General features: G+C 47.5%; 1 protein-coding gene across 6 annotated transcripts in view; it reads right to left on the reverse strand.

Moving 5' to 3' along the window:
* Positions 1-14,079, reverse strand: part of LOC119176508 (ubiquitin specific protease 10) — a 160,734-nt gene that overhangs the window by 26,596 nt on the left and 120,059 nt on the right. For all 6 annotated transcript variants that reach the window (XM_075877774.1, XM_075877772.1, XM_075877773.1 and 3 more), the window contains 2 exons: positions 13,098-13,233; positions 8,187-8,393 (listed from right to left, as the gene is read on the reverse strand). In XM_075877774.1, the coding sequence (XP_075733889.1) occupies positions 8,187-8,393; positions 13,098-13,233 (343 nt within the window). The remainder of the gene's footprint in view (positions 1-8,186; positions 8,394-13,097; positions 13,234-14,079) is intronic.

The raw sequence follows: 14,079 nt of genomic DNA on the forward strand, positions 1-14,079 counted from the left end.
AAACGCCAAAAAATAAGGAACTGAGAAAAAGCGGTTTGAAAGTTCAAAAACATGTTTAATAATATACTCTTCAACCAATCTGAATGAAATTCACAGAGAATGTCAGCAAAGCTATCTCGAAAAAGTTGACAGTTTCAGAATAACCCAGCACTATATATTGGACCCTTACAGCTTCTGCAAGTTGTCTCCTCCCGGCGAGCATTTTTTTTTTTTTTCCGGTACTGCGGCGACGGGCCATTGCTCTTGGGCTCATTCGAGGTTTCGGCGGCGGTATGCACTTTTTTTTTTTTTTTGCTAATGGCAGTTCTTGTGACGCACCGGTTTTTTAACACCAATGATTGCACGAAACCCGCACAAGCTGCTCCTGTCCGATGCCGATCGCACGCGGTGCGACCACCGACTTCACGCTCACAGCGAAGCTGTCTCGTGCACTGCTGCTGGCGGACGTCTCCTCGCTTCCACTGCATGACTGATACACGCGGCTTGACGCATACGTGGCCGAAACAACAGTTGCAGCACGTGCATCATTTCGGCGCTAAAGTTCCGAAAGCGATGCCAGTCCTTATCGTCTACTTGCCATTACTCAAATAGACAGCTCGCACCGCCCGCAGTTGGAGCATACTACGCCACTGACGAGGTTCTGCATCGCATTGGTCTCACAAATAAATGTGCTCCCGCGCTCATCTGACACTTGCTTTAGTCGTCGAACATCTTTATCTTTCACTCTGAAGCGCCGATGAAGTCATCGACGGTAGGAATAAAGCTCGAACAATCCGAATCGGGTGCGTCGCTGCTGCCGCGGCTAGGCCTAGCAGCAGACGGACCTCTCGTCGGCGCTCACTGTTTGCGTTTGTGGTGCCTTCCCTCGTACTGGTGCCGCGTAACTAACTTCCGTGAACGAAAGTAGCATTTCTCGCCAGCATCCATGGCGCAGAAATAATAACTCCGGCGATTGTGTTCGTCGATGTCTCGGCGAAAGCAGGAGAACGAAGAAAGCGCTCGCATCCGGCTGTGCGGCGGAATACTCGCAACCGATGGCAGGGCTCCGATCATACTACGTGACTTCAAAGGCCCAGTCGCCACACTAAAATGCTGTGGGAAAACGATTTTTTTGTTGTATTTTTAGCGTGAATGCCACTTTGCCGAAGTGGGCTCTGAGAGAAGAGGGTTAGGCCTACATGCCCGCGAAATTTCAAGAGCCGGCGATGCCGTAGAGCGAAGTGCCGCGTGCATGAAAATCGGGTAAGTTCACACTTTCACGAGCCACCGCGAAATCTTTAATTGTACTTTTCGATAACTTCTAGCTGATTCTCAGCTTTGATTTTTTAAAATATTAAAGAGAAGGCTTGGAGAAATACAAAACGCAAGAAAACACAAATTCGACTTTTTCGAAAAAAAATCTCGGTTTTTCGACCTGCATCTCTTCTTAAGAATTCTATTTCACATTTTGCACACAATGGGCACCGCTCCTTCCATCATCCTGAAAAGCAGGTGCGCACCCTTGCTGCATTGTGACCTGCTACCGCCTGTGAAGTTATAGCATTTCCAAGGCAAGCAGTGCATGGAGCAATGTCGCGAAGAGTGGACTATGGCAGTTTTCTGATACTTCCGTGGTCTTGTCACTTTGAAGGATTTTTTTGTCGTGCACAGCATTACCAAAAGAAACATGATGGCCGGACTCTTATGAAAGAGAAGTGCATTTGTCAACTGAAGCTGCAGCAAAAAATTGGGGGACCCTTAAGCTTCGCTTTTAAGAGTTGAACGCGATAGCGAAATCCGGCTCCTAGTGCACTCTTCCACTGCTAAGTGCATACTTATTGATACGCTTTGTTACACACACGCGCGCACACAGTAGACTATACCAGCGCGCCTGCACAAATGGTACATAAAGGTTTATGATCTAAAGCAAGAGTCGCATGGCCTCCAATACATGCCACGTGCTTGCCATTTCGGAGGCCATCAAGAGTCTCACAATGCCTCACAGATGGCAGCACATCATCTAGTGTTTGCTGTTTACTTGATCAACGCCTCTGGAAAGGCACGATACGTTTTCCGCTCGATAGACATAGTTGTCCATCTTCAGAGCCGTCTGAAAGTTCGTCTGTGTTTTTAACGGCGATGGCTGCATAATCCCGACTATCCCGAGCTTTTTTGATATAGTTTTGATGGCCTCCCAAATTGCCGAATGGGCTCGTTTTCATCGTGACACCTGTCGAACAAAATACGTTAAGAATACTCCTTCCACTACATGACATTTATGTAGTGTTTTTTTCCCAAAACAGCAGCAAGTAACATCGCGGCTTTGTAGAACACCTGCTTGCCACTCAAATGGCCCGAGTTCCATCCTGAATGGAACCGAAAGTTTTATTCTTTATTTTTATTTGCTTCTTTCTCGATTTTTCGCTCACGGACGAATTTTCACTCTTAACACACGATGCCGACACTGACTGTGAAATTTCTGCGACACCAGCTTTCTAATGCTATGGCGTTAATATAAACACAACGAGATTGCGCACTGGCTTTCCGAGACAACCATTTGTAATGTGACAGTGGCAAAGCTGGGTAGCTTCATACACCGCAGTTGAAATACCGTACCACGAGCCCTGCAAGTGTTCTATACAGCTTTTGGCTTTAGACTTCTCAAAGCCACTCGGTGTAAACATATTTATGCTGCGTGTTCGCGCTGAGCGTTTATACGTACAGGTCTTGCAAGCAACACCTTCTGATAAGTTAGCAGGCTGAGGTGTTGCGATGCTAGGATCTAAGTCACGAGTTCGATTCCCGTGCACTCCAGCTACATTTCTATGGGAGCGAAATGCAGAAACACTGTGTTTAGATTTGTGTAAGAATTGCAGAGAGGGTGTCTTGGTTTTGCATATTTCAAGTGCATGGCAGGATGATGCTCAATGTAAACAGAACTGGTGCTCAAACCCAAGTGGCCAGAATTAATTTGGCGTGTCCCACCACAGTGTACTTCTTAATGATATCATGGTTTTGGCACGAAAAATATACCTTTGCATGCACCAGAGCCGCGGGCCATATACAGCTGCTGCTATTAAAACGAGCGAAAAAAGAACCAAGGCGGCAGTATTATTTGATGGTTTCATGAAATTAGACGCAGTTAACAGGGGGCATATCACGGCGTAACAAATATATATATATATATATATATATAACACACATACACACACACCTGCCGAGTTAAAGGATTTCGAATCTGGGTTTAGGAGCTGTTATTCTACAGGAATACATTGGCGTGTTGCAGCCGTTGGCCTTTGCCAACCGCTCCTTGGTCTCTGCGGAGAAAAATTATTCCATGACCGAAAAGGAGTGCCTCGGCAACGTGTTTGCACTGCGGAAGTTTGACGTCTATTTTGATGGGACGAAATTCGTGGTGCAAACGGATCACAGTGCGCTCAGCTGGCTGATGCGGCTCCGTGAGCTTGCCAGCAGGCTGGCGCGCTGGGCTCTCCTGATACAGCATTATGACTTTTCAGTGCAGTATCGAAAGGGGAGCAACAATGTGGTAGCTGACGCGCTATCTCGTGCCCCATTGTCTGCCAAGGACCTTGATCCCGGTGCGACAGCCGCTAGTGGTGCCTTTGCACACGCAAGCGTCGGGGCGAAACAGCGGCTCCCCATGCGGTCCCCACGCAGACAAACCTTGGCTGCTAACCAGATAAGCGGCGCACCGCGAAACGGCCGAGCGGGAGAGCTTTGCGAAGGCTACGACGCCGAGAGCGAACCCGTGATGCCGACTCAAGCGGTTGTTGCTGTGGTCCTGAGTGGGCGGGATATACCAGACTCCCCCATTTTGGGAGAATGGGAATCGCTTTGAGCAGAGAAAAGCTTCTGAAGGCCCAGCAAAGTGACCCGTTTTGTCGTGAAATGTGCCACGGTCTCAGAGAGATGGAGCGCCGTGACGCTGCTTGCCCTGCAGAGGGCGCGAATAGGGGGCTCGAACCAGCGTGTGTCGCCCAGTCCCCGGCCGATTCATATTTGCTGGACCATGACGGGCTCCTGCTGAAGTATATAGCCACCGACAACGAGTCCATTGACCCGTTTAAGGTGGTTATGCCCAAAAGTCTCAGAGCCGCATTGTTGCGATCCTCTCACGACGAACCCATGACCGGTCACCTGAGTGGTTCGAAAGTTTTTGCAAAACTGAGCCGCGTTGTGACCTCGCCCGGCATGAATCGAGACATTCGGGATGAGACATTCGGAGACAATCGAGACATGAATCGGCATGAATCGAGACAATCGCGTCTGTCAAATGGTGAAATCAAGGGGTGGCAAACCACCCGCTCTGATGAAACCGATTGTCAGTGAGCGTCCAAGGCAAGTGGCCACCTGCGATCTAATGGGACCATTTTCCAGAAGTAAGCCGGGGTTCATTCACCTGATGGTAGTCGTTGACCACTTTTCGAAACGGGTGGAATTGTTCCCTCTTCGGAAGGTGACAGCGCGAACGGTGCTTGAGAAGATGCAGGAAGTGTTTTGCCGGTTCGGCTTCCTGGAAAGGCTCATCACGAACAATGCTTCATATTTCATCACTCGGGTGTGTTTGATGTCACGTGTCGTTCTCTCAGAATTGATCACTGCACTACTTCGACCTACCATCCCCAGTCCAATTTGACACAGCGCGTGAATCGCACGCTCAAACCGATGTTGGCGGCCTTTGCCGAAAGTCAAAGGGACTGGGCAGACCATTTGAACTCGCGTTCACTATTCGAACATCCAAGAGTCGCTCAACTGGTTTCTCACCCACCTTTTTAAATTTTGGAAAGGAGTTGGCAAATCAGGTGACCAGCGTCACTGTCACGAACGGCTATTTTCGGCGACACCGCGTCACGGCAATTAACGGGTGCCGTACTCCCCGACTGACCGTGAGAAACGGCGGCACATGAAAGGGAACCGATAAGTGCAAAATGGGGTGCTCTCCTTAGAACGTCACCGCCGACAGTTAATCCTTTTGTAACTGTGGCGACTTCTGCAAGGTCGTAGAAGGCCGCGGTATACCCCGAACAAGGATTAGACTACGAGACACCCCGGCTGAGAGCCAAACGTTTGACCGTTCCCACGGGGAAAAGCGTGGGAAACGCTCTGGTGGCCAAGCCGTATGACAACAACCCGACAGGTTGTCACTCTCGCTAGTTGAGGGCCCTCTCCCAATTAAAAAAGGGTGGGGTCAAAATATTTTTGGGGCGGAGTTTCCCTTCAATTAAACGTGCATGATTGGACCCAGGTAGAGGTCTCTTGTCCCCAAGGAAGAGAGCGAGGAGACACGAGGGGGATTTAAGCGCAGGATTTTGCCCTGCTAGGCAGACTAGTCGCTGACCAAGATGGTGTAGAAACAGATCAACAAGCATCTCTTCTAGAAGTTTTTAGAGTGGCTCTGTATCGGCTGGCCACCTAAACTTAGCCGTTCGTCTAGTTGTGACGCGATATTAACGTCTGCAACGTAGACATCGGGACTTCGCCTCGAGTTAGCTCAATCTGCTCAAAGTCACCTGCAAGCACTAGCCTCCCGGAGCCACCAGCGTTGCAACACCGCCGACATCGCAGTCGTGCCAGAACTCTCTTCGACTTCTCGCTTCCGATCGTCGGGGACGCAACGCTGCCGGTCATCACACGTATGCCTTCACCTGTTTATATCTTGGAACTTTCTCCTGCGTAGTTCTATTGTTGTTAGTTTGTGTAGCTTGTAATAGTTCTCTCTCGTAAGCTGATTTATTGTTTCTGTTATATATTTCTTTAGTTGTATCAAGTGTCGATGTATTTTGCTGGTTGTATTGAAGTGTTGTATTAGATCCCGTGTGCTGCAATATCATTAGAGTAAAGTTGTTTTGTTTTCCCACGTCTCTGATCTCTTCACTGTCTCTGCTTGCGTACGGAACGAACCAACCTGCTGTCATTCCCGTCGCCGACTTCGCGCTGGCGACGCTAGAGTGGCAGCTTGTAACAGTCACTGAATGCCAGCTCAAGGGCAAGGAGACGCCGGCAGACTGTTCTGCTTACGTATCGACACTTTGGGACATGCTTTGTCGAGCTTTCTGCAAAGCAAGGCAAAGTTTGGAGTTGGCCAGGGCTCAACAGAAAGCCCAATATGACCGCAAGCATGGCGACCTAGTTTTTTAGGTGGGCGATCTTGTCCTGATGCGTAACCACGTTCTTAGAAATGCCAGTAAGGGGTTCTCAACCTCACTCACTCCCTGCTGGCAAGTGGCTTGGTCCGTACCGAGTGGAGAAAGCTTGCACTGCACTCGCGTACTTGCTGAAAGATCCCCATACGGGAAAACTCAGCCGTGCCCATATCACAGACGTAAAACCCTTTGTATCATGGTCTGACGAGCTCGCGCCAGAGCCCTGCGGCACTTCGCGCAAGCAACGGGGCACACCCGGAGCGGCGGACCGCATTCGGACTCCGCACCAGTACAATCTGAGGAAGCAATCACCTTTGTGATTTAGCGCCGGATAGCGGACTTCTTTGCAACCGAAGGCCCTCAGTTTACTGTCTAGCATTAGTATAGGTTAGCTTCTTTACGGCCTTTTCTCGTAAAGAAGTTGACTCTGCCCAGTCTGCTGCCAGTGTTTCTTTTTTTTTTTTTAAGTGTTCATGCGCATTTTAAGTTTATTTTGTCTAATATTAGGTGTTACTTGTATTTTATGTTTTATTTTCTTTTGGCCAGAGATTAAGTGTCATTTTGCCGTGTTTTACTTTTTTTCCGTGTTTATTTCGTCTACCTCGAAGGAAGTTGTGACCTTGAGTATTGGTGCTTATGCGTGGAGAGCGGAACGAAGGACGTCGGCTGTGTGTGTGTGCACGCGTGCTTCTGTGCGTGTGTAAGTGTGTGATGCTTCGGTGCGTGCCCGTGAAGAGTGCGCGTCGTGGCTTCGCCCCATCGACGTCGACACTAGAGGTGCTCGGGGCATTGACCTACTGACGCTGTGCTCTGCTCTCGGCCGTCGATGAGAAGCCCTGCTGCCTTTTCGACCATGGCTCCTGCGCGAGGCCAGCTGACAGCAGCTATATGCTGCCGGCCAACGCCAGGGCGCCTCGCAGCATCGACGTATTTCTAGGTTCTCTAGATGCATCGAAGTGTTGAAGATTGGGTTTCCTGTATAGCAATAAATGTATGAGCCTGAAATTGCATCGTGAAATTGCAACAGCTAAGAGCGCTTGCTCATAGTTGTTGACCACTTGGCAGCTAACTTGCCGTTTCGGGCGTCCCGATATTCAGCTGTGGAGATGGTGAATGTTTCGTGGCAGAAGTGACGGCTACATGCGCACGAAACTGTTTTGGCGAAGCAGACTTCGACGACGTCGGGCCAAATGCCGAACCTGAAGCTTCCGAACAGGACCACTGCGGCAGTGCATCGTCGACTCCAACTTGGGAGAGCGGGTGGGACATCTGTTGCGATGGTTTAATTATGGCTGATGATGATGCTGACACTGCGAAACCGTGCACGGATTAGGGCATTGTAAATGAAGTACGTGGCGAGAGGGATTTGGAGGAATAGGATTGCGAGAGCGACGAAACTTTGAAGCCAGTGCCTCACGCAGCTTATGCCACGAGCCTCGGCGGACGAGCACCCTGCCGTTTTAAATGAACTCGAGAACGCCCTTATCACTTCTGCTCTTCGAAACACATGCATTACGGACTTTTTGGGGCAAAAAAAAAGTGTGTTTTCACTCGCAACTTTCTTTTAAAATCTGTGTTTCATTTACTACGAACTTCGGGACACAGCGAACGGATGCCACGTCACGCTGAGGTTCGTTATAAGCGGGCTCGACTGTATAGATATGGTGGAGATAGAGGTTGCAGAATTTGTCGAAATGCTTGCATCATGATTACCTGAAATTGCATCCAAATGAAGGCTGTCAACACAGTTGTGACGTTTTACGAACATTATGCTTCAGCCTATGTTTTAACTTTCTGCGATGTGAAACGTACATGAAACACACATGTAAATAAATAGCATTTTGAGCCCCATTTGAAACTACGTTTGTTTCACAGTAAAGGCGCCTTCTGATACTTCAGCCATTCCATGTACTCCCCCCCTTTCCCACCCTTATTTTTTGTAAATGATGTCGGGTGGTTGACCTACATACCAGTTTTCCCGGCACATATGCTCAGCAAGCACACACAACAAAAAGTTTGACAATGCTAACTTAAGCTACTTACAGAACGTGTCACTTGATGTCGATTGCGATGAATGACAGTCTTCCAAGCACCTTCATCATCGTCATCAACATACTCAACCGGTGGCTGAGCCTCTCCATTGCATTGTCCATTGAGACCATTGCTGACAGAACGCATCAATAACACCATTTCATCATGCAAACCATTCAACATGAAGCTTAAGAATTCCTCTGCGTCCTCTTGCTTCCCCTGCAACATATAAAAACATCTGACAGCTGTGTACTACACAGAAGGGAACGTACTAAGTTTTGTACTAAGTTTTGAAGGACTATTTTTTAAATAGGTCAAGGCCTAAATAACATGGTTTCATAAGACTAACTAGGATGAGGAAGTGCGAGAAATGTGGCGTGCTTCCTCTGTGGCAGCACACTGCAAGAGAAGAAGCCAGCAGCATTAATTGTAGTGAGGCTACTACCTTGCTGTGGGATCCAAATGTGTGAATGGTTACCTTGGAGTGTTCATCTAGTGTTCATCTTAGAGTGTGTCATTCCCTTCAAAAACTTGATACAGTAAAAGCTCGTCAATTCGACACCCGTTAATTCAGAAATTCGGATAATTCGGACGGCTCTTTTGGTCCCGGCCAAAGTGCACGTTAATCTATGGGACCAAACCTTCGTTATTTCGTCGGCATTAGGCTCCACACCGCTTAATTCGGACAAATGCTGACGGCTGCTGCTACACAAAAGTGTGATAAAGCAGCGCTGGCACCACTGGAGTAAAACCGAAACCTGAGTGGCCTCGCCATCATCATCAACTAGTGGGGGCGATCGCAGCGTCACCGAACGTCGGCGTCTTCTTCCTTTTCCACTCAGCGCCTCCGACGCCATTTTCCCTTGTGTTGTCGTGTCAGAACCATCTCTTCTTGCGGAGTTCTCTTTTTCTTCCATTGTGACCGTATTTGCATGCCACCACCATCGTGCGCTACATTGATGGCAACTCCGAAAAAGCGGCAGAACTACGACACGAAGAACGCGAAGAACGACGCGACTAAAGTGGAAATTTTAGAAGTACTGAAGAACGGCGAATCGCGACAGCAGGTTATGACCAAGTACAACGTGAAGCGGAGCACGTTGGGAACGTACGTGAAAAATGAACAACAGATTCGACAAGCCTTCGCAAGCGAGAAGTTTCATGCCTCTAGAAAGCGGTTGCGAACCCCAGCTCATCCCCAGCTCGAAGAAGTTTTGCTCCCGGGTGGATTACTGACTGTCGCAACGCGCATCTGCCTTTGAGCGGACCTCTCATCATGGTGCAAGGTGAGAAGTACGCTGCAATGATGAACATTGAATCGTTGAAAGCGCCAGAAGGGTGGCTTGCGAGGTTTCGAGAGAGACACGAACTTGTCTTCAGGAGTGTGTGCGCCGAAAAGGCCAGTGTTGACGAAAGCGTGACCACCGAGTGGAGAAATGTGAAGCTGCTGGCGCACATCACCGCATATGAACCACGTGATGTGTTCAATGCAGATGAAACTGCTCTATTTTTCAGAGCTCTGCCCGACAAGACGGTGACTTTCAAAGGGGATGCGTGCATTGGTGGCAAGAAGTGCAAGCAAAGGATAACTGTGCTTCTTGCCGCCAATATGACTGGCACGGAGTGCTCGCCACTACTTGTCGTCGGGAAGGCGCTTAAGCCATGTTGTTTTAAGAACGTCAAAAGCCTTCCTGTCGAGTACACAGCGAACAGGAAGGCATGGATGACATCGGACATTTTTTGCGGCAGGCTGCAGCAGTTGGACCGGCACTTCACGTCGAAGGACCGCAAGATAATTATGGTTGTTGACAACTGTAGTGCCCATAACTGTACAGTCGAACTGAAGAGCATCAAAGTATTTTTTTGCTGCCCAACACTTCGTCTGCTCTTCAGCCGATGGACCAGGGTATCATTCACTACAAGAAGTCGAAGTATCGCAAGCACCTGCTAGAGCGAATGATCTTATGCTCAGAAGCTGGAAAGTTGTATCAAGTGGACTTACTCGGCGCAGTGCACATCATCGCCCACGTGTGGAAAAACACTCCGCCGCAAGTCATCGCCAACTGTTTCCGGCACAGCGGTTTTGTGAGGCCCGAGCATGTAGCAGTAGCTGACGATGGCATCGAGGAGGTGTCAGCCGAGTCCACCAACGATGACTGCCCGGCTTTCGATGCTGTCCTTCCCACAGATGTGACCTTTCAGGACTACATCACGATTGATCATGGTGTCGCCACGAGTGGTCTCCTGACCGATCAAGAGATTATTAATGTCACGGGCGCCCATGAAGACCACGATTCCCCCGAGTCCACCGACGATGACTGCCCGACTTTCGATGCTGTCCTTCCCACAGATGTGACCTTTCAGGACTACATCGCGATTGATCATGGTGTCGCCACGAGTGGTCTCCTGACCGATCAAGAGATTATTAATGAAGTCACGGGCGCCCATGAAGACCACGATTCCGACGAAGAATCATGCGAGGAGATACAGCCGCGACCTCATCGCACCTCACGGGAAGTCTCGGAGGCGCTGTTAATATTAGAGGACGTTTGCCTGAACACTAACGACAGCTTGCGTGCTGTTGGCCATTTGGAACAGTTAAGAAAAATTGTGATATCAGCCGGAATCTGCGCGAAAACGCAGACGACAATTACAAAATACTTCAAAAATAAAGGTATGTTTCTGCAGCTTGATTTTAAATGTTGTTTTCCCTGTTCATTCGTTAATTTGGCATTCGGTTCATTCGGACAGTTTTTCCGGTCCCGTGAAATTCGAATTAACGAGCTTTTACTGCAACTTTTCTTTCGGGACACTATGAAGAGTGGCATAACCTTCTTCAAGCTTATCCAGCACGTGCCTTCAATCACATCGGTGCCCAGCAAGCAGCACATGTGGACACTGGAGTCACCACCATTACTTTCCACAATAGGTGACCGGTAAAACGGGCAATCGCAGGGAACTGTGGGATACGGCGGCTTCCGGTTCGACACATCTTGCGGGTTAGCAGCGGCACGCACGCATTTTTGTACGGCTTCGTTGAAAAAAAAAAAAACCTCTCCGTGCAATGTCAGTGCTTTACAAGTTGTTGTTTTTTGTTTGTTTTGGCTAACCGTGATTGTGACTATGACAAGCTATGAACGGCAAAGGAAACTTTTTTATCACACTAAAATGATCTGCGATGCTTTTATGCTGCTCGGGGGTACTGTCGGTTTGGCCAGCACATCAGTCGATGTAGAAAACAGTTTTTATTCTATGTACGTTACTGCTGATAAAAAAATCACCATTTTAAAGATCTCAGAGAATGGGTGTGACTGTAGCAGTGTGCTCAAAGTTCATTTCGGGGTCGCTGCTTCGGCCGGTCGACATCGTCGGTGGGTTGGCATGAAGCGCAGCACTTAATGAGTGCGTTGAGATATCTTTTTTTTTTTTTCTAGCCTTCAGCGCGCTATGAGATGTATTTCTTAGTCGAAGTGAGATGCTTATTTAAACGGTCATTTTGATCAAGCTGCGCGGCACGGCGGCACAAAAACAATACAATCAGACTTAGGCGGCGCCGAATAATCGAAACCCTGCATTTTTTAACGCAATTGTTCCTTTGGGTGCCGTCCTGCCACACAGTTGGACAAAGATAACACAAATGGACTCGTCCAGCACTTTGTGTAAACTTACTCTTAAGTGAAGACTTTGCGTTTTTTGTCATATATATGAGTGCAATGGCCGGCGCTCATCTCGTAGGATAAGTCTCAAGTTCACCCGCGCGTTCCCATAATATATTTGCTAGGTGTTTGCGCAACAACTTATTTCCCAATATAATATTCGCAGCAAATTCATGCGTAAGCTTTTTCTAGTATGGAAGACGCATGTATCTGTGATAAAATGGTTTTCGAACACTGTGGCTTCAGCATTCCGTATTCAAAGGCTACCTGTCACTGTGGCTCTCTTCACAGCCGCGGCCTATTTGATTTTCTTTCTTCGTTCCATGGGAATCAATACACACCGTTTGCCTTTCACGCTCCAGTTGAAGCAGCCAGCGGCTGAACAACCGACCATGGTTTATCGGGACGAAGATAAACGGCGACCACGCGTGCGTATCCCGAATAATCTGAGGCTTGCAGCAAACCGGTTCGCCATCGCCTACTCTTTTCGAACCGGAAGCCTGTAGCAGACGGCGCATCCCACAATCCCTTACTCTTTTACTGGTCACCTAATCCTCATTCTGGCAACCATAGTCCATTGCTAGTCCATATAAAAGTTGCTGCTTGATGTCAGTCAATATAATGGTAACTTTGTTATTCAGAGTTGCATGGTGGTAGTTACTTAGACCTTAAAAATTTCACTTATTATAATGCTATAGGTAAACAGCAGTGCCTCAGGATAGATCTAATACTTCCTAGCAATGAAACATGACAGGTGAAATTTCTTTAGTTGTATTCAATATTTCGCTTTACTGCAGAAACCAGCAGTAAAGGGGGCTTTTCTTGGGCCTCTTGGGCAGTTTCTTTATGGCCACTATACCACACTGTAACGCCACCTCGCCCATTATTCAATTGTAGAATGACGCACGACACTCTACAAGCCTGCATAACTAGTGCAGACAGGCACTAGTCATGCACGCTCCACTATATGAACTATGCACACAGCTAACTAATGAACTTTACTGCACTGGCTTTGCTGGCTTGAGTCTTCAAGGTTGCTGTTGGAAACATGCAATATTCGAATAAGCTTTGAATGCCATATTTTGATATTTTGAATTGTAGATATAATGACCATTTCACTATCCCTATGAACTTTATTATATACTGGGTTCGAGTGTACTCAAATTGTATCATGGCTAACTAAACTTTTACTACTTAGTTACACCGACGTTCAATTTTGTTTTTTGGAGAAAACCCCCAAAGTCTATTCATTCACTATATGACATACCTTTTTGCAGTCGGGTTTTATCTTCATGAGAAGGTTTCTGAAACGTGCAGGGTCATACGCTTTTGCAACAACCATTTCACCCTTCTTGCCATTTTCACGCACCATGGGAACAGCATAGGTCTGCAGAAAATATATGCTGAGAAAGAAAAAAATGGGGTAGAAGAGAAGATGTCAGGAAACCATGAAGCAGTGGTCCACAGTAACCAAAAACTTTACATTTATGATCTCCATCTTACACAGGGTGCCCCCAGCTATCTTTAGCCAGAGTTTAAAAATATGCGATGCATTCTATGACGACTACAAACTGGATTTTAGGTAAAAGCCTATTTTGTTTAATGTATTTTATCCTGCCACTTTTGATATATGAGCATAAATTAAAGGTTTACGTGGGCTTTTACAGTGTTTTTATAGTGCCTGTAGCTGGGTGTCTACCAATTTGATATTGCTAATTTCCCAGACTTTGTACTGGGTACGTACAGTAAATGTGAAAAAATATGTATATCTGGCCAATATAAAACCCCTGATCCAGGCAGTGAGCATTTCAACTGTTTGATGTTCGGAAGAACCATGAAGCTAACACACCAGTTAAAAGTAACCACGGATGAAAGTTTGAAGGAGCCTGTGATAGTCCGACATCGCAGTCAATGCTGCTAGGAAATGCAGAAGTGGTACCATCTCTCGGCATCCGTGTAAAATAAGGACATGGGAGCCTGGCCGGTTCTGCCATTGGAGTATGATCTAGTTTACTTTAATGGGTCTAACCCAAGCCGCTTAGGATATGGATTGGTTCAGATCTAATTCGACCTGGATTGCTGCATTTAGTATTGATTTACGTCCCCGCCTAATTTGCGCCCCTCTAAAATATACTTTTTAGCAAAAAAAAAAAAAAGAAAAAGAAAAACTACTCTCATATTCTGTGTACCTTGCCTTGAAGAGTAACGACAATGTTGCAGGAACAGAGCCGTAGTGCAAAATTTTCTTT

Source organism: Rhipicephalus microplus, chromosome X (genome assembly GCF_043290135.1).
Source record: "Rhipicephalus microplus isolate Deutch F79 chromosome X, USDA_Rmic, whole genome shotgun sequence".
Taxonomy (NCBI): Eukaryota; Metazoa; Arthropoda; class Arachnida; order Ixodida; family Ixodidae; genus Rhipicephalus; species Rhipicephalus microplus.